We start from the raw sequence: 25,719 nt of genomic DNA on the forward strand, positions 1-25,719 counted from the left end.
TTTGCGATCCACGGATGAACCATACAGTGTTTAAAAAGATATATCCAGATAGTACAGATCATGTACGAATCACACGGGCAAGAGCACAGTTTGAAGATGTTTGTAGAACATATAAGACACGGCAATATCATCTGGATACAGAGCGTATTGAACGTGAAACAGCTCTTGCAGATGCATTAGGAAATGCAAATACTAGAGTGCAAGAACCAGATTCTGATGAAGATTTATTTGCATCAGAGGGTATATCATTTGAAGAACCAGAATGGAAACGATGGATGCTTGAACCACGGCCTGGTGAGCATACTGATATTCTCAAATATTGGTCTGCAAAGCAATATCAATATCCAATAATTGCTCAAGTTGCTCGAGACCATCTTGCAATTCCTGCGACATCAGCACCATCAGAACGGGTATTTAGCAATGGTAGCGATATCATTACTAAGAAAAGGAATAGATTGTCGCCATCGACAATTAGATATCTGCTTTGCTTACGGAATTGGGGTTATTTACCAGATGCCGACAGCGACGGTGATGATGCAGATGATGAGGCAGAAGAATAGGAATAGGGGCTGTCTATTTTATTATTATATTTGTCACGAGTTTCACTTTTCTAGTTACATATTCTAGTTACATATCATTATCTATTTCAAATATCAAAAGCGTCATTTTTGTATACGGAATTGAGGCTCAACTACCTGCTAAAGTATCTGTAAATACCTACCTTACCTGAGCAAAGTCGCTCAGATACTTACCTTACCTGGCGAGGACCCAGATACTACCTGGGTAGTATCTGCCGAACACTGTATTATTTTACAAGCCCCAATGGTATTCTTGTTGTGTGTAGAGGTTCTATTGTAGAATAATTCAGGGTTGACGACAATGTGAATGAACTCCTATTGTTAGAGCTTAGTTTGTCTTAGCTTGTGGATTTCCCATTGTGCCCGTGATGCAGCCATGCTATCGAGGATCTCACAATAGCTTCAATGTCTCGAGCTCAAACTGGCAAGAGAAACCATGAAGAAAATACTTTTCGTTCCTTCCTTCCTTCTACTTTTCTTCCTTTACACTTATTTCCACAATTTTGTTCTTTTTAAAAACCTCTCGACTCGACTTAATCAATCACTCACTCTCTGGTGAATATCATCTTCTCAAACGGGTCTCGAAATCACTGCTGACTCATCAAAGAAAACCAACCTTTTCCCCCTGACCAATCAGAACCCCCATTTCGAGATGGGTTACTCTTTGCGAGCCAGAAAGGCAGCCCCTGCAGGTACCATCGCTGACCACAAAAACGGGTACGTGCCGTCCACTCCGTCTCCAATATTATTTCATTATTGCGCGCGCGAGGCTATAAACATCGAGGGCTTCTTTGTTGTGAGCCGGCGTACTGGAATTTTTTTCAACAACCTCTTTGAGCGGATTCATACTCTTTCCCATTGCACACTGCAATATCCACTTCCGCTCTTCATAATTCGCTATTTACCTTTATTTCACCCTTGTGTTAACTCCTTTTCTGTTCGCCGCACGCGTCGCAATTTCTGGCGCTTTCGAGAATCGCACCTCGGATCTATTCAACTACATACATCAGAACAATCCATTGACTCTTTAGTCCTGGCACCAGGATGGCACCAAAGCGCAAAGCAGCTGCGCTGGTCGGTGAAGAGACCGCTTCGAAGAAGACCAGGGCTACTCGTAAGCTTTTATCCTTCTTGACCTTTCCAACATGGAGCTTTGGATTGCACTGACCCCAAACAGCCGCAGCCCGCAAGATCGCCGTGCCGAAGGCGGCCGAATTGAAGAAGGCGACTGTCGCCAAGAAGGCCGCCGTCGAGAAGAAGCCCGTCAAGAAGGCGGTTGCGGAGAAAAAGACCGAGGCTGCCAAGCCAAAGAAGGCGGCTGCCAAATCAAAGAAAGCCGAGCCCAAGAAGGTCGAGGAAGAGGAGTCATCTGAAGAAGAAGAGGCCTCCGAGGATGAAGCTGCTGCTGAGCCCAAGGTTGCTCCAAAGGCCAAAAGGGCACCAAAGCCAAAGGCGGCCCCAAAGCCAGCTCCAGCGCCAGCACCAAAGGTCGTCAAGTTCGGCCCTACCATCAACAAGGCTCCCACTCAGAAATTGGATGTTTACGTCTTCGGTGAAGGCACTTCTGGCGAGCTTGGCCTTGGCAACAAAACAATCGACAACAAGAAGCCGATTGATGTCAAGCGTCCCCGTCTCAATGAGAACCTGTCCGCCTCGAAGGTCGGCGTCGTTCAGATTTCGGTTGGAGGCATGCACTGCGCTGCCTTGACCCACGACAACAAGATCCTCACTTGGGGTGTCAATGACCAGGGTGCACTGGGCCGCGACACGAAGTGGGAAGGCGGTCTCAAGGACATGGACGATGGAATCGATAGCGGCTCAGAGTCTGACGACGAGGATGCCATGAACCCACGCGAAAGCACACCTGCAGCCGTTGACCCCAAGCATTTCCCAGAGGGCATCGTGTTCACTCAAGTTTGCGCAAGTGATAGCGCTACGTTCGTCGTGACTGCCGATGGCTCTGTCTGGGGATGGGGCACGTTTAGAGTGAGTATCCTATCCTGGCGCTATTTGTATCAGTTACTAACTATTTGTTAGAGCAACGACGGCATTCTCGGGTTCACTCCAGAGATCATGGTGCAAAACACCCCGATGAAGATCCCGGAGCTGAAGAAGATCACCACCCTGTCCGCCGGCGCCAACCACATCCTTGCTCTCGATGCCAAGAACAACGTTTGGGCCTGGGGCAGTGGCCAGCAGAACCAGCTTGGTCGCAGAGTCGTGGAGCGCACACGTACCGGTGGCCTCATTCCCCGTGAATTCGGCCTTCCTCGTGGCAGGATTGAACAGGTTGCTACCGGCGCATACCACAGCTTCGCCGTCAGCAAGGATGGCCGCGTCTGGGCTTGGGGCCTCAACAACTTTGGCGAGTGTGGCATTGTCGAGGGTGCTGGTGAGGACAATGCAGTGATCCCGAAACCAACCGTCGTCACTGAGCTCAAGCCCTACAACATCAAGGAGATCACTGGCGGAGGTCACCACTCAATTGCTTGCACCGATAAGGGCGAGCTTCTCGCATGGGGCCGTTCCGATGGAGGTCAGCTTGGTGTTGATATCTCCAAGGTCCCCAAAGAGCACATCACCTTTGATGAGCGCGAGAACCCTCGCATGGTTACAGTTCCAGTTGTCGTTCCAGGTATCAAGGCTGCTACTGTTGCTGCTGGCGGTGACAACTCTTTCGCTGTCGACACTGAGGGCAAGGCTTACAGCTGGGGCTTCAGTGCCAATTACCAGACTGGTCAGGGAAGCGATGATGATGTGGATATCGCAACTCACATCGACAACACTGCTGTTCGCGGCAAGAAGCTGAACTTCGCTGGTGCTGGTGGACAGTTCTCGATCCTCACTGCGCCGGCTGATATATAAGCTGCGCATACTAAATACACGCACATTTTCGACTTCGTCATTTTACTCTGGAATCATTCTTCGTCGCTTGGGTGCCTCTACTCACTCTTCGTTGATTGGGTATCTCTGTCACCCATACTACTCTTCGGACTCCAATTTTAATATTGCATGCATGTTTGGCGTTTCCCAGGATGTAACTGGTGTGTGCCATAAATAGGAGGGTACATTTGCTGGTTTTCGAGGTGAAAGGGTCACAGATCAGAGTATAGTTGTCTTTAGGTGATTTTTTGCATGAATCAAAACTTGTTCTTACATTTAATTTAACTTTGTGCCCGTAATTTTCAACGTTCTAAAAGCCCCCCCAATGCTCCCCATCTTAATATATCGTACATTTACAAGCTCAACATACATCTCTCCCTCTCTCTCTCGCGTACACCAAAACCCAAAACGCCGTTGCTATGTCCAATACAGAGTGAAGATTTGCTGTTGCTCTCGCAGCCGGAAAGTGGGCGTGGCGATGGTGACCGATCCATCCTCAATTATCGTCTTCGTAAGGCGTCGATTTCCTCCCTGCCCCCTTCTTTGCCCGCCGCCGCAAAAGAGCAGTAATTCACGATTCTCAGCTCTATTCAGCGTTAACGCCGGCCAACCACACAACTACCTATCCTTGAATACCTTCGGTTTCCACCCCTTCTTCAGCTCCTCCTCCCTACTCTCCGCCTCCTCCGCCTTCCTCGCCTCACTCTCAATCCTCTCCCTCGCCCTGAGCACTTTACTCTGTAGATAAAAACTACCTCCCTTCTTCGGATCATTGACATCAAACAGCTTCCTAAATCGAGCCATCACGTCCTCCATATCCGTCTTGCCGCCCTTGGGCGGCTTGACGTTGAGGATCTTGCATGCCTCTTCGAGCGTCAGCCCGGAGTGCGCGTACCCTGCCCCGACAGCGCCGCCGTTCGCCTTGGCTTGCGCTTTTTGGTATTGCGAGGAGGCGGCGGCTTGCTTGTAGGCTTCGGTGAAGGCGCGGCCAAGAACGCGTGTGCCGGTTATCACGACTTGGGTGATTATGCGATGCGCCTGTTGGGATCGGGTGGTTAGCGAGGAGCTCGGGGGGGAAGGGGAAAGGGGTGCGGTTTGTGAGTGGGATTTGGAGGAGGGAGGAGGGACAAGGGGAGATGTAAGGCTTACCATGGTGAGGATGTAGGGGCGCAGGAATGGCGGTCCTGGATGCGTGGGAGGGTGCGTGAGGGCCTGGTGAGCGAGGTCGGAGTTAAAGATCTCCAGGAACATTTTGCTCGGCACGGAATTTGCCGCCGTGAAAAAGGGATCGACTCCGGCTTGGCGCGGCGGGCCTCGCCATTGTTGAACCGCCAATGAGCCTAACAAGTCTTAAATGTAGAGTGTTTGTCTATCTGTTAAAGATTTATTTAATATTTGTTATCGATATATTATTTATGATTGCCATATGTAGTATTTTAATTTCTGGGAATTTTCTGTGTATGATTTAAAAAAATCATGAGTAATTTTATACTGGTGGACCCAAAAGTCTTTTGAGACGGATTCTCCACAGCTCAGAAGTTATATTATCGATTTCAACGAGCGGAGCTTCTCCTCGCAGTTATAGCTCCTAGCGATTGAGATATTTTATTTTACTCATAGTAGGTGTGAATCCACATCCCTCTTTAGACACTTGGACAGCACGTGTGGTTGGGTCAACAACAGCAGCAATTGCACGATATGAGAGACGGGAGATGCAAGATGGGACGTCATAGTGAGCGACGAAAGTAGCAACAAATACCTCATTGTGAGAGATATTTACAAGATATCGAAATGCGACCCCTGCAAATTGGAGGCTGAAATGCTCGTAATTATGCATGGTTCAGCCATATGATATCTATTAAAGGAATGCAGCCTCGCATGTTTCGAGTATAAATTGTGCAGAGTGAGCTAATCCCGCATCTTCTGGCTAATATGGCCTGGCAATATACCTAGGTAGCTGTTGGCTTTGAGAAGTCGACGTCCTTGGAGAAAGAGTTGGCTCGTTCACGTATGCGCCTGTACATGTGATGAATCAGAATGAGTTCATGGCATGAATTTCTCAAGGTTAGGCTGGCACCGTAGCACACGTGATCGTAATCTACACGTGATGCTGCTCGTGACAAGACTACCAAGAGAGCGGAGACTTTTCGCTTTTGGTGTGTTGCCCTTATTTGTATTTGTAACCAAGAAGATTCTTTCTTTGGTACGTTATAGACTATATAGTCGACGCAACGGGAAGAAAAATCCCTTGAAGCACGAAAATCTTCTTCTCAACTTGAAAATGAGTTAAGATTATCCGTAACTTATCCACCCACTTCTGTCCACACTTGCGACACGCGCGCGGGACAAAATACCCCATTCACTTGCGCTGGCAGGTGGGGTTTTATATGTACTCTAACTTACTTAACTTACTGAGAAGTTATAGTACTGTACTGCACTGTAAGTACCGAGGACCCTCTTCCGCAGTCAGTAATGGGAAAGTATTGGAAAGTTGCTTTATTGACTTTATTGATTCGAGATTACCTGACGGCACTTTAACTGTTTACTGACTGTACTGGATTGCACCAAGTACCTCCCTCCACCACCACCACCACCGCCAACCGGATTTCCGTACGGATAAGATCAAGCGAATGCAGCCCACTAATCACTCACTACTACTCCATTCACTTACTCACGCACCCAACTTGCAATCCCATACCGTCTCACGACATCCCATACACACTGACTGCTTGACCAACTTCCCCGTCGCGAGGTGGTCCCCGCAGCTGTACATCCTCCATGGGGAACAGCGCAACAAAGGAGCAGAGACCTTCCTCTGCTGTTGGATACCACAGTCGCCATCAGGATGCGAGTTCATCACAAGCGGGATCAGCGAACCCATCGACAAACCCGTATTCCGCACGCAGCGGTCGGGGAAGCCGCCATGATCTATCATTCTTGGGCATAGGGTCGACCTTACACCCCGTCGATGGACCGGAGGTGCGCAGGGAATCAAAGCAGGAAAGAGAGGCAAGGAGGTTAGAAAAGGAAAGGGTGGCAAGGGAGAAGGAGCGTACGAGGAGCATGAAGGAAGAGCATGTCGACGGGGGATACTTGGTCACGCAAGGAGTTTATACCGGCACTGAGGACTTCAGCAAACCGGTTGTGAGGCAATTTATGGTAGGCTGTCCACATACAACATGCAACTTCAATTGCTGACCCTTATAGATTGAGCGACGCATAGCACCATTTTGGTACGGCCTCAACGACTTCCACCACGAATGGACCGAGCATCAGCTCGGTGCCGCCGCAAAGGGCCTTCCTATACCAGCTGCGGATGAAATACCTCTGGAGCTCGAGAGACCTCCAACCGTAGAATCACCTCGTGCTTCGACCAACAACATAAGTAACCTCACCGTACCTATCGCGGGAAGATCCGATTCATACGCCTCAGATAACTCCTCCCATCTGTCACCAGCAAACTCGGCTTTCCCGGCTTCACCGTCATCTCCACTCCCCAACCAACCGGTTCATCTGCAAGCGTCATCACCATTTCGCCCACGGTCGAAGACTCTTGCATCCTTAACGTCGAAAAACCCACCTCAAAGCGACATAATTCCTCGTGAGGTTCAACTTCCCGTCGATCCTTACGTTAACGGCTTGCGTATGGAAGCATTTCTATACAAAGACGCTACAGAGTGCCCGATCTGCTTCATATACTATCCACCATACCTAAACAAAACCCGGTGCTGCGACCAGCCCATCTGCTCCGAGTGCTTCGTACAGATTAAGCGGCCCGACCCTCATCCTCCGGAGCACGAGCATAACGATCCCTCAAATCCTTCGCAAGAGAACCCAGAGACCTTGGTTTCGGAACCTGCTAATTGCCCTTATTGCCAACAAGCAGAATTTGGGGTAACATACGAAGCTCCCCCGTTCAGGCGGGGTTTGACATATGCAAACTTAGGGCCAACAAGCTATGGCTCTGCAATGTCATCATCATCGTCTTTAAATTCCGCAGTCAGCCCTTCACTTAAACCAATCGCTGGACGACGAAGGACGACCTCGGTATCAGCTAGCGATGCCACAGTCATTACTACCGACAAAGTAAGGCCAGACTGGGCAACTAAGCTGGCAAATGCCAGGAATCACGTTGCGCGGAGATCGGCCGCGGCTACCGCTCTTCATACAGCTGCTTATATGATGGGAAGTGGGGGTTCAGAAAGCAGGAGCTTTGGATTTTCAAGCCGCTTTCGTAACCGTGGTAGTCCAGTGGATAGTAGCGCGGGTACCCCAACCGAGCAGGGGCCTGACGCTGCAGCTCGATTGGCTGCCTTCTCGACGTTAGCGGAGCAACAGGCCCAGAGGCGTGAGGCGCAGGCCGACCCTGGCTCGAGGCGCAGGAGGTCACGGGTGGAGGACCTGGAGGAGATGATGATGATGGAAGCTATTCGTCAGAGCCTGGTCGCAGAAGAGGAGCGCAAGCGAAAGGACGAGAAGGATGCAAAGAAGGATGCAAAGAAGGATGCAAAGAAGGAGGCTAAGAAGAGAGAGAAGGCAGAGAAGAAAGCAGAAAAGGCTGCTAAGAAAGGAGTATACGGTAGCGGTGCTACCAGTATAAGTGGGAGCGCATTGAGCCTGGTTCTTCCTGGCGTGGGGCGGAGGCGGGGAAACAGCGGAAGCTCTGCTATTGCGATAGAGGCCGCTGCGAACAAGAACGATAAGGGGAAGGATGTGGACAGGGGAGCAGTGGCGCCGTCGACATCATCATCATCGGATAACCCATCCCATAGTGATGAAGCCCCAACTGCTGTCCCTGCTACACTCCCAACTGGAGCACCCACATTCCGACATCATGTTGAGGAACCGACCCCAGAGCTTCTAACTCACGAGTTCCCTCCACATTCTCCAACTACGACAGCGCCAGAAAGGCCGTCTCACTTGAGGCAAATGTCGAACGCGTCCTCACCCCCGTCCTCAATTGTTGAGTCCGTCCGTAGTTCCATCAAGGGCGATTTTCCAGGATCATCATCCTCTGTAGCCTACGTGCTATAGAATTTTAGGCTTATCCTACTTGGCTAGAACTAGGCATCTCAACTTAATATAAGTTGTTCACACTGTACCATAATATGCTAGAGAATGCTTAAATTGCCAAGACATGTGCTTCGTACGCAATCGCGGCGCACATGTCGATCTGCAATCTTTCAAAACGCTAAGCCACAGTATAATCGTGGTGGTAAGCGATATGCGTTCGCGATATGCGTTCACGACATTTTACATAGTAAATTAACCAAAATCGCAACTTCTTCATTTTCTATAGCCACTATTTACGTCCTTTTTAGTAATTAACAACTTTATAATGTATTTCACGAGCGAGTTGCCCACACGGGCGAGTTGCCCAAAAACACCAAAACACGTCAACTTTGACTACAGACAACATACCGCAATCAGCACAACCCCAATCCTCTAATAAAGAGGGTAGAATACTATTAGCTATTCAGGCACTAAAGGAACGTCAATTTAAGACTGTCCGAGCTGCTGCATTATCGTAGGACGTGCCACGTAAGACCCTAAGCAACAGAATGAACGGTATGACTTCTCGACGCGACTCTACTCCTAACTCACGTAAGTTGACTTAATACGAAGAGTCAGCTCTCATTTAATACATTCTCGACTTAGATTCACGTGGATTTCCACCCCGACCCTAAGTGTTAGAGGTGATTGCGGAAAGTGGGAATTACAAACGGATTTGTATGGTAATCCCCAACCACCGTAATTGATTCCTTGCGGGTAACGGAGCAGAAGCTTCACAGTAGAACACGGTAAATACAGTATATAACGTGGTTTATCAGTATGTCGGACATATCAGTACCTCGGACACTTTTTCCTACCCTCTAACTTCACAACGCGTTTTTTCCACCTTTTATTATGTCAGTGATTACCCAAGAAGCAAAAATCATTCTAGCTATCGAGGCTATCCGAACATCAAAAAATCTAAGTCGTCGGAAGGCTGCTAAGCTCTATGAAGTACCTCATTCTACACTCTGCGACAGAATGAACGGCCGAACTACTGTCTACGAACGCCGGCCTGCAATGATGAAATTAACTATACTAGAAGAGGAGGTGGTTATTCGGAATATACTTGATATGGATTCAAGAGGATTTGCACCCCGGCTTGCTGGTGTAGAAGATATGGCAAATTTTATACTCGAATCGCGTGGAGGGAGGCGCGTCGGGAAGCTCTGGGCCCACCGATTTGTACAACGACGTCCAGAATTAAAGATGCGTTTTAATCGCGTTTACGACTTCCAAAGGGCCTTGTGCAAAGATCCTGAACTAATTGGCGCGTGGTTTCGACTAGTGGAAAATATGAGGGCAAAATATGGTGTTTTGGACTGCGACTTCTATAACTTTGACGAAACTGGGTTTATGATGGGTGTGATTTGCCCTGCAATGGTTGTTACCCGTGCAGATCGACTTGGCAGAGGTAAGGCAGTTCAGCCAGGGAATCGGGAATGGGCTACAGCGATTGCTTCTATCAACAGTGACGGCTGGAGTATTCCTCCATTTTTGGTAGTTAAAGGCAAGAATCATCTTGCAAATTGGTATACAGACGGCGGCCTTCCACACAACTGGGTTGTTAAACCGACAAGCAATGGATGGACAAACAATGAGACGGGTCTAGAATGGTTGAAACACTTTGACAAACATACTGCTGTTCGTGCAAGGGGTCCATATCGAATGCTGGTGTTAGACGGGCACGAGAGTCATGAATCGGCCGAGTTCCAAGAGTACTGCAAGGCACACAACATTATAACTCTTGGACTACCTCCCCACTCGTCTCATTTAACTCAGCCACTTAATGTCGGGTGCTTTAGTGTGTTGAAGCGGGCATATGGTCAGCAGATTGAGACCTTCATTATAAGGCTCATATCAACCACATTACCAAGGTTGAGTTCTTTCTCACCTTTAGAGCAGCATATCTGGAATCCATGACAGCCCAAAACGCCCAGTCCGGGTTCCGCGGAGCTGGCTTAGTGCCTTTCGACCCGCAAGCAGTGCTTTCAAAGCTTGACGTGAGGTTACGGACTCCAACTCCCTCTAGACCCTCTACTGCCAACACCAACCCTTGGGTCTCCCAGACCCCTTCCAACCCAACTGAAGCTCTTTCACAAACAACCCTCGTTCGAAATCAAATTGCCCGTCACCAAGGAAGCTCGCCAACTCCACTCTTCGGGACAGTTATTGCATTGGCAAAGGGTACGGAGCGACTAGCACATGAGAACACCCTTCTGTCTGCTGAGGTACGTACCCTTCGAGCAGCCAACGAAGCCCTTAGCAAACGCCGCAGGGCTAAAAAGGCTCGTGTCCGTGAAGGAGGTGCACTTATAGTAGAGGATGCACAGGCTATTATTGCACAGAAGGATGTGGATGAGCAGGTACGACGCGACGTACGTGCGGTTGGGGGTAGTCGCAAGGAGGGGCAACCGTCTAGGCGATGCTGTGGGATCTGTGGAAAAGCTGGTCATAATGCGCGAACTTGTCAAGAAGCTAGATATGTCTAGTTCATCTGATTCCGCTTAGTTATAGTTAATTTAATATGTTATGGTTGATTTATTGATATTCAAAGTAGAATGCCAATGAAAAGTGTCCGAGGTACTGATATGTCCGACGTACTGATAAACCACGTTAGATCAAATTGAATTACTACCTAATCTACGGGCCTACGTACGCTATTTGTAGCCCTGGGGGAAACCCCCAAAACCCTGATGAGCTGAGCTTTCCGGGCTTCAGCTGGGTTTGGATCAGTGGCTTCCAATACTCGGTGGTTTGTCCACCTACTCGCTTCGCTCGTAGGTGGCGAAAGCGAGTTGGGTATGCGAAAGCGAGTTTGGGTATGCATCAATACGATGTACATATATATGAATCAACGAGGTAATAGCGTAGTATTGATAGATAACTACCTGAACAATATAAAATTAACAGAGCTATTTTCACTATCTAAACTTTGTACCGACTCATTTTCATCTTCGTCGTCGCCACTCTTGTATGCCTTATACTGTAAGACCACTACAAGCGACTTCAAACCATTTGCTTTACGGTCTGCAACACGCTTACGCTCTGCTTTGCGGTATTCAATTGCAGACCGCTTAGCCATATTTAGTAGCTGTTTTGCTACCTGAGCTGACTCTCGTACCTTTTTCGCATCCGCCTTTGCCCTTGCCTTTGCTTCCTTCTCTTCTCTTTTTGCACGTGCTTCATGAGCATATAGTTGACCACCACTCTGTAAGCTTTTCCGTGCCCGAGCCTTTGCCTCCCTTTGTTGAAATGTGCGGAGAGCAACAATATCAAGCTCTGTCTTATACAATTCTGCTCGGTGTAAAACCATTGTAGCCCCACGTGCAAAAGCTTCAAATCCATGCTGAGATGGAGAGCTAAAAACCTGTTCAGCTTTCCTTTGCCAATGCTCAACCCCTTGTACTGTCTGCCTACTCGTTTTAGGTGTCATTGTAGTATTGTATGCAATAGGATCTTCATACTCTGGAGTTTCGTTCCTAGCATCCTTTAGTTTATCAATAACTAATGCTGGATTGTATGGCCAAAGTCCAGCTTCCCTCCACCCTGACTGTATAGTCTTTACAGTCAATGACTGGTTGCGAATATGTGGTAGATCAGACAGGAATGTTCGAAGTTTATACTCATAATCAAAACTCCGGACTGCTTTATCAAGAGCCTTTTGATGGAAGTGCTTGCACTGTTGGAAAACTTTAACATCAAGCGGCTAAAGCAGATGTGTTGTATGAGGTGGAAGCGCACATAGAATAACATTGTATTCTTCTGCTATTGTGATAAACTGCTCAGTTTTATGTGAATCGTGACCGTCAACTATCAATAGTCGAGTCTCATTACATGATGAGTACGCTGCTGAATGTTGAATAAAGTGGTGTAGATATTGAATTCCAACTGCATCATTCGTATATCCACTGTCATTAATGATTACAAGAGCGTCAGGCTCAAGATTATCATACTATGGCTCCATATGAAGCTTTCCTGGTAATATAATACACTCAGGAAGTGTATATCCTTCAGCATTTATAGCTTCGATGACAGTAACAGAGAGTCGATTATCAGGATTATCTACAATCTACTTTATACATTAGTATTGAACTCTTTAGAATAGAGTTAACTTACCTGCTTTACTCCGACTGGTACAATTACATCTGTAGACCGATAGCATCCAATTATGTAACCTGTCTCATCAAAGTTCCAGAGATTGCATGGCTTGATATTATATTTTGTAATAATCGCATTATACTTCATAAAGAAGTCCTCAAAATTTGACCGATTCTGGGCTTGCTTTCGCTGAGTATTTAATGCCTTTGTACGAATAGAGTGGAATTCAGGGTGGGCTTTAAGGAACTGTTGAAGCCAGCGTCGAGAGGGCAGCTCTTTGCCTGGTCGCAAGTCTGCGACAGCTTGTAGTAGCGTACTCCGATTTGCAGGAATACTACGCTCGAGTTGGTCATGTATAAATTGGCAAATTGCAGCAGCTTGTGCAGAAGTCAATACTCGGTTTTGTCCTCCATATGGCTTGCGCGTTGTAGATGTCGGCTTCGATATGTGTCATCGTAGAGTTTCGTACTTAATGTCAAATTTTGTAGCGACCCAGGAGATTGTATGGGCTTGTGGAGGCTTTAAAAAGAACTGCACGGCTTCTGCAATGCGAGATTTATATTCAGAATCATGGGTTGGAGGCATATTGGTAGTATTGTTCATGAATTGGTAGTATTGAAGTGGTTTTCATGAGGCGACGTGGCATACTCAAACTTGCTTTCGCATACCCAACTCGCTTTCGCCACCTACTCGGTGTTCCACCCACTCGCTTCGCTCGTAGGTGGCGACAGCAAGTTGTGCGTGCGACAGCAAGATGTGCGTACACCGCTATTTTGATATATAGAAAAAATAATAGTATTCTTCATAACGTAGTATCTACAATGCCTCAAAATAACGATCCTACTATGATTGCTCGCCTTAATGAGGCCCAACAGTTCTTCTTAAAACAACCAAGTACATATACAATTGCTTGGGTTGCAAATAAATTCAATGTCAACCGTGAGACACTCCGACGTCGTATTACGAGTACTACGTCTCCTCAATTACCCCACGGAGGTAGCAATCGAGTCTTATCTCAATCGCAAGAGACCGCGGTCTGTCAATTCATATACGACCAACTTGAGCGCGGGGTCCCTGCCAACCGATCTATGATACTACGGGCAGTTGCAGACTTACGACCTAATCGTACGATACCATCACAACGGTGGCTACAACGCTTTCTAAAAGCACACCCCGAATTTCATACAATTCACACGAAGACGTTAAATACACATCGGAAGCAAGCACAAAAGAAAGAGGTGTTTGAGGAATTCTTTCTCACATATAACGCCCTTATTACAAAACATAACATTAAGCCATATAATTTATGGAATGTTGATGAGACAGGCTATATGATTGGGTGTTATAAGTCTACGGCTGTTATTGTACCAATCGGTGTAAAGCAGTGGACTGTTGATAATCCTGAGAATCGGCTCTCTGTTACTGTAATTGAGGCAGTAAATGCAAGTGGTGCTGCACTTGCAGAAGCTATCATTATCCCTGGTAAACTTCATATGGATTCATGGTACAATGATGACCTTGAGCCAAATGCTCTCATTATTGTAAATGAGAGCGGGTATTCAAACGACGACATTGCAATCCAATACCTTATGCATTTTATCCAACTATCTGCAGAGCATATGGCACCAGATGATACTCGCCTCTTATTACTTGACGGCCATGACTCTCATAAAACAGAGCGCTTTCTTACATTAGCAGAAGAGCATAACATTGTTATTTGCTGCCTTCCTGCTCATACAACACATCTATTACAACCTCTTGATGTAGCGGTTTTTAAGCAGTGCAAACACTTTCATCAAAAGGCACTTGATCAAGCAGTACGTAGCTACGACTATGAGTATAAGCTACGTACGTTCCTTTCAGACCTCCCGCAAATCCGACGGCAATCTCTAACTGTCCGTACAATTCAATCTGGTTGGAGAAATACAGGACTATATCCATATAATCCTCCACTTGTAATTGACAAGATACAAGAGACTCGGAATCAAACACCTGATTATGAGCCATTTGCTTCATATAATATTATCTCAACACCGAAAACAACTATGCAAAGTGTGCAAGCGGTTGAACATTGGCAGAAGAGAGCAGAGGAAGCTTTCTCATCGCCTTCAAGAGAAGGGTTTCAATCATTTGCACGTGGAACTACAGTTGTTCTACACCGGGCAGAGCTCTATAAGACCGAGCTAGATATTATGACTCTACGTGCAGTAGAGCAGAAGGCAGCAAAGGCAAGGGCACGGAAATCACTACAGAAAGGAGGGCAGTTATATGCATCAGATGCACGGAAAATGCGGGAAGAGAAGAAAGCAAAGTTGCAAGCAAAAGCAGACGCAAGAGCAGCAAGGGAATCGGACCAAGTAGTAAAGCAGCTACAAGCGCAAGCACGTAAAATCGAAATTGAAGAGCGTAAGGTTGAGAGGAAGCGGGTAGCAGAGCGGAAGAAGGAAGGGTTGAAATCAAAAGTGATCATTTTACGGTATAGTAAGGATCAAAGTGATAGTAGCAATAGTGGCAGTAGCGATAGTGATAGTAGTTCTATTGATTTTATGTTTTAATTATATAGTTATATAGTTGATATATAAGGCGTCTTTTTCTTCGTTTTATGTGTCGCACATCTTGCTGTCGCACGCACAACTTGCTGTCGCCACCTACGAGCGAAGCGAGTGGGTGGAACACCGAGTACTCGCTTCACTCGTAGGTGGACAAACCACCGAGTAGTATGGCGCCACTGTCTCACCCGTAAACTAAACTGGGAGTTGGACGATCCCACAGGGATAACCTGTTATTTTGGGTGTAAAAACCCACTGTTTCCCAGCGGGAAAGTCCGTTTCCCTCAACACTAAGCTGTGAAAGAAATGGCAAACCTTCTACTTTCCGAACGAGGCAAGAGCCCTATTAGAATAAACTAGACTATCACCTTCATTAAGTGTCGTACAGAAATCAAAGCAAAGTTTAGTCGGAAGTACGATTATAAGTGAGCAAAATGCGAAGATCCTAAGATAATTCAAGAGTGGTTTTCTCTCGTACGAAACACTGAAACATGAAAAACGGTTGCGAAATATGGCATCTTAGAGCAGGATATCTACTACCGGTCTCTCGACATGGTCAATCTCCACTTCCGTCTTTGGACTGAGCTGTTGCTGCTTTAACCTGAGCTTTGGGTGAGCTAGACCGATCTGTAACTGAGCCCGGCTGAGCAAACCTGAGCAAGCCTGAGCCGGGCCTGCATTAGCACGGAGCCGGCTCAGGCGATGCATTAGCGCGGATGACCGCCAGATTATGCTCCTCGGCAGTATTCGCTGCCTGCTAAAATTGTAAATTTCCATTTACCCCAGTTCTGCCTCTCTTACAATAACGACGGCTCTGAACGACCAATATTTGCCGTTTTACTTTCACATAAGAAAACCATACTCAACGCCATTAAGTGCTTCCTTTCCACAGCACCTTTGGTCAGTCACTGAAGCAATATGATACAAACTCAAAATAGCAAGGTGCTTCAAAACGCAGAGAAACCATGAACTTATTCAGGCTACGAGATCGACGATAAATTGTTAGAATATGCAATATGGCATTGGTTAGAGCGGGGACGGTGAGACACCGTCATCGTAACGTTCGAAAGGGGATGGAGAAGCGCAGGAGCTGAACTCTTCGCCAAGGCAGAATGACGAAGCAGCGACCTCGTCAGCTGCTCCCAGTTCACTATCTGATACCAAATCTATTCTTGGAGCAGACTTCCAATAACATCTTTTTCAGGACTTTATTAAGTGCATGAGGATTGGAACAGAGATGACTTACTTCCTAGAATTCAAGCTGCCAGCTCTCCCAGATTCGTTCAGATCGTCGATCAGTCTCCAGGAATCCAATTCTAGGCCTTTCCGAGAAACAGTAAAAATATCAGTGCGTCCACAACCTTCTAAGGGGCGACTAGCAACCGCAGAGTTGGAAGATGGATGAAGCTATCCTACAGAAGGTACAAGAAGCGCTTACGGACAACGATAAGGTGTTCCGAAGGAGCAACATTGAGCATGTCTACAAACGAACTCGCAATGAGTGGCAGAAGAGAATGGTAAATCTTCTCGTACAAACGGGAAAGGACCTCGTACAAACGGGAAAGGACCTCGTACAAACGAAGGAGGGAATCAACTACCTGCAAATTTTGCTATCATCGATTGTACGAAAAAAAAGCGCATAGTACGAAGACTACTAAGAAGATTCTGATGAGTTTCGCGACTCATGATGCTACTGCGACTCGGACAATCAAAAATAATTCTCGGACAATCAAAGGTCTCGGAACATCTGTATGTTGCTTCGGCCAATCATCTATATGATTCTGATTATCAAAGTAGGCGTTCCGATCTAGAGTCATCATCCAACCTTACTCACGAAGAGGAGAAGTACGCAAAATACGGACTTGCAAAGAGCACCATCCTCGACAGTGGGTCTACAACACACATTTGTAATGATCTATCATGCATGTACGACTATGTCGAACAGAAAGGATCGATGCTTGCAGGCAAAGCAGAGTGTCAGATCCTAGGATACAGAAAAGTTCGTCTTACTCTGTCAGAACCTCGAGGAGTGAAGGAAATCACACTTCATAATGTTGCATACATTGCAGGATTCCTCACAAACATTGCATCACCAGATGAACGCAAAGAATATACATTGGGATTCCCGAACGCGCGAGCTATACCATAAGAATGGGGTGCTCTGCTATACACCGCGACATTTCGGACAAACGGTCTTACGATACGTTCTGATCGATGCTACATTCTTCGTACAAATGGAAAATGATCTCGGACAAATGGAGGATAAGAAAATCCAAGTTGCTATAAGCACTAGGAATGATCTCCCGAAAGAAGTAGGCTTAATATGACAAGTTAGCCCTACAAAAGAGGAGAGCTTCGTATGAAAAGTACAAGCTTCATACGAACCTATAGAGGCTTCGTACGAACATACAGGAGCTTCGTACGAACCTCACACAACCCTATTCTCATCTCGAAAGGCAAGAGTCCTTAAGTGTAACGCTGACTTCTAAATGATAGAAGACACAGAGGTTTCTTGTGTAAGGTTGACTTGACAGAGGAGGCAGGGAATTAGACACAAAGGCTTTCCAAGTAACACGTTACAGTATTGTAAAGAATACTATATTGAGTTGAGCACGAAGCTCCTATCTAAGGAAATACTATCTACTTATATAGTGGCGTCGTGCCTCATGGATAATCTGGATAGTTGGCGGATAGCTAGATATTCAGGATAGTTCGTGGATAGCTCAACTATCCAATATCCACTAGTTTCTGCAACTATCCATTAGCCCCGTCACATGGAAGCCTACCCCGCTTCCCACTGTGACTCACACGTCACGTTACTAGGCCCTGGCCCTGTAACCATGACATCATGTTACTATAGCCGTAACATTAAGGGAACGCTACAAGAATGGCATGAGAGAATGGGGCATCTAAACCATCACGCTGTCGCAAAGCTACAACAAGCTCAGGGGGTGGAAATAACAAATAAGGAATTTGATGAAAACTGCGAAACTTGTTGACTTGCAAAAGTGCAACGGATAATCTCACAGATTCCAACAACTTGATCGACTATACCATATGAGAAGATCCACTTCAATCTTATTCCTATATACGAAGGGTACATATTCCACATAAGCTGCGATGCCCTCGGAATGAATCACCTATGGATCCTAAGTGACAAGAAAGAGCAAACTTTAATCGACACTCTTAGCGACTTCATAAACCTCATACGGACTAGATTTAGTCTTACTGTCCGAACCCTACAAACAGACGATGAACAGGCACTCGGAAATGCATTTCATGCGTTCGTACAATCACTTGGTATCATTGTATGAAACTCTGCACCATATATAGTCCTAACACTCAACGTGCGGATTCCTATACAAATGAGGGACCCGAGACAACTCTTCGTACAAATGAACAGGGCACTCCTCAAAAGGAACAAAGCCATGAGAAGGATCGTACGATAATTATTCAGGATAGTACGAACGATGTTAGCGTTCCTATGAAAGGAAGTGCACCATGGCCTACACCCGACCTATCCTCACCTATCCTGCAATCGGAACATGAGGATGAAGATGATGATATTGATGAATTAAGCATCATGTATTAACCATGACAGGAAGGAAATATCTGAAGGCAAGCCTATCACGCGACCCTAGATAACCTCTCGCAAGGTCTCATCTTTTCACACGGCTTTTAACGCAGCACAAGAACGAGTCCATCAACGGGACCTACCCCTTGCACCTACAAGGAGAAAGGGTTAAACACACATCAATATAGACAGGAGATTATAGAGGCGAAGAACCTTGAGTTTCATGATCTCGCTTGACGCGACACGTTCATTTTAACACCTCGGAAAAAAGCAAACCTTGCAAAACTCGTGCCTATAAAATGGGTGTATACATATAAGATGGATGAAAATGGCTTCTTTGTGAAGTGTAAGGCTTGACTCGTTGTCTGAGGTGCCTTACAACACTCATCGGACTTTAATGAGGTCTATGCAGCTACTCTAGCAGCGCACATTTTCTGACTTACGATGGCTCTTATGGCATACTTCGACATGGAAGTGCGACAGTTTGATGCTGTAAGCATGTTTACGAATGCAGATATGGATGAAACGGTATATATACCAATTCCAGAAAGGATCGTACAAATGACAGAAGGTTCATACGAACCTCAAACTTATTGTTTTCAACTATGGAAAGCCTTATATGGGTTAAAGCGATCACCATTACTATGGTATCGACATATACAAGAGACGCTCCTACAAATGGGTTTTAAGGGCACGCGCGATGTGCCTTGTCTCTTTATACGAGACGGAATCATCATCTGTTTCTATGTAGATGACATCTACGCCTTATACTTTAAGGATAAACAGAAGGAATATGATGAGTTCCGACGAACACTTCATGACCGATACGAATTTTGAGAGCTAGGAGAGCTCGAGTACATCCTTGGAATCTGCATTGTCCGAAACTGAGAGCTATGATGGGTTTGGCTATGTCAAGACCAATACATCGAAAAGATCACTTGGAAATTCAATGTCATGGACCATCGGAAGGTCGATACACCTATGGAAGTAAAAGACTTCGTGAAGAATGCAGAACAAGCATCAAAGGCCATAATACATTATTATCAACAGAGGATAGGATCGATCATCTATCCTACGATGATTACTCAACCAGATGCATCGCGCACATCACAAAAATTACTCTATGCATGCGATCATACGAACCCACAGAATGTTCGTACGAACCTCCTACAAGAGCTATGAGCCTTAATACCTACCGATGTAGGGGGTGTAGGGGGTGCACTACTCACAAAAATATCTTCTCGGACAAATGAGAATAATTCTCGTACAAACAGACTAGCTGAAGTTCATGAGGAAGAGAACCCTCAGAATGATCGTCCGAAGCAGAATGTTGATTGTACGAACGAAATTAAACTGTTTGAAGAAGGGGTGTTCCGAGCTGCATCAGACGCATCATTTGCAGATGACACAGAAATGCAACAGAGTACAGAAGGGTACACCTTCCATCTATTCAACTCTCTTATAGATTGGCAAAGCTCAAAACAGAGGACTGTTGTGAGGTCTACAACTGAAGCAGAACTCCTCGCTCTATCACATGCCACAACCCAACTATATTGGTGGTTACGAGTCTTCGACCAAATTGGTCTTAAGACATATGAACACCCCTCTATAGAGTGCGACAATGCGCAAACAGTCCGACTTATGGTCACAGATGCACCTAAGTTAATGACAAAGTTGCGACACATCGACATACATCAAAGTTGGCTTCGGCAAGAAGTTCAAAATGGGACGGTTGATGTTAAATGGATTCCTACAAGGGCGATTCCTGCAGATGGCTTCACTAAGGCCCTACCACGTCAAAAGCACAAAGAGTTCATGAAAATGATTGGATTAGTCCACGTCTCAAAATTAGAGAGTGGTACTAAGGGGGTGGAAGAACCCCTTTGTACAATCTAAGAAAGGGTTCAGACAATCATACCTAGAGGTGTACAACAACCACACAACATGATAAAACGTTCGTACGAACCGTATGAGGATAATCCGAAGCATACTAGCAGGTTACATCAACTTCCCTCGCTATACATTTCATATATTATTTTATTACAAAAGCCTTGATTTTTTCAGTCTTTACAACAAGAAAACAACATTAAAACACAAAAACAAAGAGAGGAAGTCCCTAGGTGGGAAGAAGCCCTCCTATATATACATCTTCCTTGGAGTGTGTGATCTAGAATCACCAATTTGATCTGCCAAACCGTTTGGACGATTGGCCAAGTCAAAACATGTGATTAGCCGATCATGTGTATGATCTAGAATCTGTGTGATCTACCGATCTAAACAACTGATTGGCTGACCGCTAGAGTGATCTACCGATCTAAACAACTGATTGGCTGACCGCTAGAGTGATCTACCGATCTAAACAACTGATTGGCTGACCGCTAGAGTGATCTACCGATCTAAACAACTGATTGGCTGACCGCTAGAGTGATCTAGGATCAGCTCTATGCATACATCACAACAAACAAACACCAAGAAGCTGAGGGGGTGTGTTGGAGTGGCAACGCACGTGACATACAAGCCACGTGTAAACAAACAAACAAGTGCGCACACAACCATGCACATGATCACATAGAACACATGTAGGTGCACACAACAACGACACAACCACGTCAGAACACGGGTTGTAGAGGGTAAAAACCACATGATAACATAGACCACGTGTAGAATAGTACGCTAGTAGGTTGTACGAAAGGAAAACCCTTCGTATGAACATAGAACAGACCTTCAGGAATAGACAAGCTTTTTCCTCCCGAACCGAGAGCCGCAAAAGCCAATAATACTGTTACAACTCACCCCACCCTTAGCGTCAGGAAAGGGATTGGCTGGGAAGCTGCATATAGGAAGTCATAGTAATTGGTCAGAAGGAGAAGACGAACTCAGACGTCACATGATGGACCACAATGGTCCATCATACCATTAGGCACGATGCCACTATATAGGTAGATAGTTATTTCTTAGATAGGAGCTTCATGCTCAACTCAATATAGTATTATTTACTGTAACATGTTACTTAGAAAGCCTTTGTGTTTAATCCCCTGACTCCTCTGTCAAGTCAAACCTTATGCAAGAAACCTCTGTGTCTTCTATCGTTTAGAAGTCAGCATTACAGATACACTCAATATCAAACTGATTTGACCAGATATCGACTTATACTGACATTACATAGGCCAAGATGCCTCGAAATCAGCTGTTTACGATGACGATTGAGCAGCGTCACGCACTCCGAAACTGGTATGCTAACCAGTCACCAAAGTCTTCAGAAAAAGCCTCTATCGACTAGTTCTTTAGAACCTTCGGCCATCATATTCCATATTCAACAGTCTCCAAATCTTTAAGCTCTTGATGCGCCAACCTTGATACAATACCTCTTAACACAATTCAGAAATCAACTCACCATCGCAAAGCTGTTGCATGGCCTGACCTTAAAGCAGTCCTCTTTGAATGGCAGCAGCTTATTGAAAGCAAGGGAGGAGTTACAAGCACCGATATACTACAACTATGCACTAAAACGATTTGGAAGCAACTTCCACAATACCACAACCAGCCTATGCCTCAATTCTCTCAAGGCTAGGTTTCAAATTTTAAAAGACGACATAAGATTAAGAGTTATACTTAACAGGGTGAAGCAAGCTCAGTTCCTACACAAGCAGAGAAAGAAATAAAGGGGATATAGACAATAGCAGGGGAATATCAAGAGGAGGACATTTATAACATGGACGAAACTGGGCTCTTTTGGAAGCTGACCCCTTCAAAGGGTCTTTCAACAATATCACAGCTAGGATTTAAGAAGGACAAGGCGCGAATATCAGTTGTTTGTTGTACAAACTGTATAGGAGCTGATCGGATTCCACTTTGGTTTATTAGAAAGGCGAAGAAACCTCGAGCACTCTAGTATATTAATGTTAAAGCAATGGGAGGTTATTGGCGATGGAACAAGAAGGCTTGGATAAATCAGTTTATTATAGCAGAATGGCTAATGTCATACTGACATTCGTTGCACTCAGTTTGCTATCAAACTCAAGAGCAAACTTAGAAATCTCCTCCTCAAACCTACAAGTCACCATAGATATGTTGGCTTATCACACCAACAACAAGAGCAATACTACTCAACGATTATTGAAAACTCTTCTACTACATCTGTTTATGCTACATACATCACGGCATATCATTTGGACACTCACTGAACAAGTTATTAAGAAAATCTCCTCCTTAAGGGGGTGGGCCAATACTACCACATGGCATATCTCTACCAACTAGAGGCCTAGGAACATGAACGATAGCTCTAGAAGCTTCTACAACCCTCTATGATTTATTACACATCATCACTCCTTAGTTACCCACAAGATTGGTTAAGTTATGACATAATTTGTGTATAGGGGTACTCTGACCTTTGACCTCCTTTCACTTCCTATAGGCTAGGAACCCAAGAGATGGTTCTATAGGATTCTCTTACATTTACTACATGATTAGCAAGCTAGTTGTGGGTTACACTTGATTTCTAATACAGTTACCAAGCCTGGTTAGTCATGGAAAGTCATGGAAAATGAGAGAACTACACTCCTTTGGCATAAATAGGATTGCCCTTTCCTTAAGAAAGGGCAAGCAGACAATACAGTAAATCGACTATCACATACTTCTACGTCTTTTCCAAGCTTCCAAGCATTGATCTTGTTATTCTCTGTTTTTGAAAAGTCAGTGAGGTGCTAACCTCTGACTTACCCCTGAGTTCTCAGACTCAACATTTGTTACAACTTGTCTAAACCACTCCACTACATAATACACCTGATTGCTACGTTGTGAAATAGTCTAAGCTACGACCCTTTGGCTCTGTTTTCTAAGACAGTGTGTTGTCTTAGTAAAATCATCCCTTCCCCTGGGTGGCTAGATTCTCACATCTGGTGCACCCACCATTACAGTAGGTCGTTAAAGGCCTTGTGTATCTAGCCTCTAATAGCCTTGAACATGGCTCCTTATGCTGCTCTAATATACTTCTTAACATGAAAGGGGAGATTAAGATCAGCAGGTCTAGAGCTAAGTTCCATCAATCAGTACTATACAGCATACACCTGGCTAGGAGTGCTCCTAGGAGGTGGCTTCAAGCAGATCTCCCTCACAGGATATTAGAGCTCTAGGGATCATAACAATGGAACTAATGCAGAAATACGCTAAAGATGATAGCAGTGTGCGGAATCACCTCCTGAATATGATTCGGCGATTTGGTGATTCATTCATATTTTTGAGGTATTCGCCGAATCATGACTCAAATCTAATCCAACTCATGATTCGAATCTTTGAGGCTTAAATAGAGTGTATAGAATATTGAAAACTATGGAAAATATTTAACTATGCCTAACCTATAACGTACATGTATAGCGAAAGCGCCAAACAAGCGAAAGCGCCAAAATGATGCGGTGACCAAACCCCCCAACTAAATGTTAAATTCCTCAACAACAAAACATGCCCCATAAAAACGATGAAAGCCAATTAGTGCTAGCTATCCAGGCTATGCAAAGCGACCCAAAGTTACGCCTTCGAGTTGCTGCTAGGATCTATTCTGTGGACCACCGCAAGCTAGGTCGTCGTCTAGAAGGTGTACCTTCACGACGCGATATCCAAGCCAACTCACGGAAATTAACTAACCTAGAGGAGTCCGTCCTTGTTCAGTATATACTCGACCTAGCTGCCAAAGGGTTTCCTCCTCGGCTGTCTGTTGTTGAAGATATGGCAAGTCGACTACTTGCAACACGCGACGCGTCACGCGTTGGGTCGCGTTGGGCTTCAAACTTTGTTAAGCGGCGTGTAGAGCTCCAGACACGCTTTCAGCGCAAATACGACTACCAGAGGGCTAAGTGCGAAGATCCAGAAGTTATTAATGGCTGGTTTGAGCTTGTGCGTAACACAATTGCGAAATATGGTATCGATGAAGCAGATATCTACAACTTTGATGAGACTGGGTTTATGATGGGCGTTATCTCAACTGCTATGGTTGTAACAAGCTCAGACGGGCGGGCAAAAGCAAAGAAGGTACAGCCTGGTAATCGGGAATGGGTTACAGTAATCCAAGGCGTTAGTTCTCAAGGTTGGGCAGTACCACCATTTATCATTGTTGCAGGCAAAAACCACCTTACATCTTGGTATGAGAATAGTGGATTTTCAAGCGATTGGGTGATTTCTGTTACTGAAAATGGCTGGACTACAAACGAGAGAGGCATGGATTGGATTCAGCACTTTGAGAAGCATACAAAGGCCCGGAGTGTTGGTGGTTATCGCTTGTTAGTCCTTGATGGTCATGAGAGCCACCACTCAGATGAGTTTGAGGAGTACTGCAAGGAACACAACATTATTACGCTTTGTATGCCTGCTCACTCTTCTCATCTACTCCAGCCACTTGATGTTGGCTGTTTCGGCCCGTTAAAGCAGGCCTATGGTCGGCAAATTGAAGATATGATGCAGGCTCATATTTCTCATATTACAAAGGATGACTTCTTTCCTGCCTTCCACACTGCATTTAACACTACAATGACGGAAAGTAACATTCGAGGCGGGTTCCGAGGGGCAGGGCTTCTTCCATTTGACCCTGAGAGAGTGATATCTACACTTGATCTTAAGTTAAGGACACCAACGCCTCCAAGCTCCCGCCCAGGTACTGCTCAACCTTGGGTTTCTCAGACACCAAACAACCCAATTGAAGCTATGTCACAGTCTACATTTATTAAAACTCGGATTTCACGCCATCAAAATAGCTCTCCAACCTCAATCTATGCAGCTGTTGACCAGTTTACAAAGGGTGCATCGCAAATAATGCATCAATTAGCACTGCTAAAGGGAGAGAACCAAAACCTACGACAGGCAAATGAAGTACTAAGCAAGCGCCGGAGAGCTAGGAAAACATGACTACAGCAAGGAGGATCACTTAGTCAACAAGGGGCGCAAGAGCTACAGGATGAGAGGGATGTTGTGCAGCAGGTAGAGCAGGAAATAA

The 25,719-nt window shown here is 45.6% G+C and overlaps 4 protein-coding genes across 4 annotated transcripts; 3 read left to right on the forward strand and 1 right to left on the reverse strand.

Annotated features, from left to right (window-relative positions):
• The first annotated feature begins 1,325 nt into the window (after window positions 1-1,325).
• Window positions 1,326-3,704, forward strand: VC83_05395 (uncharacterized protein). The gene is made up of 3 exons (XM_024469017.1): window positions 1,326-1,692; window positions 1,756-2,564; window positions 2,616-3,704. The coding sequence occupies exons 1-3, from the start codon at window positions 1,623-1,625 to the stop codon at window positions 3,441-3,443; spliced, it is 1,707 nt and encodes a 568-aa protein (XP_024323377.1). The 5' UTR covers window positions 1,326-1,622; the 3' UTR covers window positions 3,444-3,704.
• A 1-nt stretch (window position 3,705) lies between these two features.
• PAM16 (mitochondrial import inner membrane translocase subunit TIM16) lies at window positions 3,706-4,712 on the reverse strand (the record flags this gene model as incomplete). Its single annotated transcript, XM_024469018.1, has 2 exons — window positions 3,706-4,499; window positions 4,611-4,712. 2 exons carry the CDS (start codon window positions 4,710-4,712, stop codon window positions 4,080-4,082), a joined length of 522 nt encoding a protein of 173 aa, XP_024323374.1. The 3' UTR covers window positions 3,706-4,079.
• Window positions 4,713-5,644: 932 nt separating this feature from the next.
• On the forward strand, window positions 5,645-8,495 carry SIP5 (SNF1-interacting protein; the record flags this gene model as incomplete). The annotated part of the gene is made up of 2 exons (XM_024469019.1): window positions 5,645-6,620; window positions 6,669-8,495. The coding sequence occupies exons 1-2, from the start codon at window positions 6,240-6,242 to the stop codon at window positions 8,493-8,495; spliced, it is 2,208 nt and encodes a 735-aa protein (XP_024323375.1). The 5' UTR covers window positions 5,645-6,239.
• Window positions 8,496-16,560: 8,065 nt separating this feature from the next.
• On the forward strand, window positions 16,561-18,755 carry VC83_05398 (uncharacterized protein; the record flags this gene model as incomplete). Its single annotated transcript, XM_024469020.1, has 5 exons — window positions 16,561-16,785; window positions 16,899-16,912; window positions 16,961-17,162; window positions 17,233-17,475; window positions 18,567-18,755. The coding sequence occupies 5 exons, from the start codon at window positions 16,561-16,563 to the stop codon at window positions 18,753-18,755; spliced, it is 873 nt and encodes a 290-aa protein (XP_024323382.1).
• Between the last annotated feature and the right edge of the window lie 6,964 nt (window positions 18,756-25,719).

Source organism: Pseudogymnoascus destructans (genome assembly GCF_001641265.1).
Source record: "Pseudogymnoascus destructans isolate 20631-21 unplaced genomic scaffold scaffold_13, whole genome shotgun sequence".
In the NCBI taxonomy this organism is placed as follows: Eukaryota; Fungi; Ascomycota; class Leotiomycetes; order Thelebolales; family Thelebolaceae; genus Pseudogymnoascus; species Pseudogymnoascus destructans.

Excerpts from the sequence above, each read along its gene's own strand:
- VC83_05395 (XM_024469017.1), top strand. The coding sequence starts at position 1,623 with ATGGCACCAAAGCGCAAAGCAGCTGCGCTGGTCGGTGAAGAGACCGCT. Across the intron at positions 1,693-1,755 it reads GAAGAAGACCAGGGCTACTC|CCGCAGCCCGCAAGATCGCC; the intron begins GTAAGCTTTTAT and ends GACCCCAAACAG. Across the intron at positions 2,565-2,615 it reads GGGGATGGGGCACGTTTAGA|AGCAACGACGGCATTCTCGG; the intron begins GTGAGTATCCTA and ends ACTATTTGTTAG.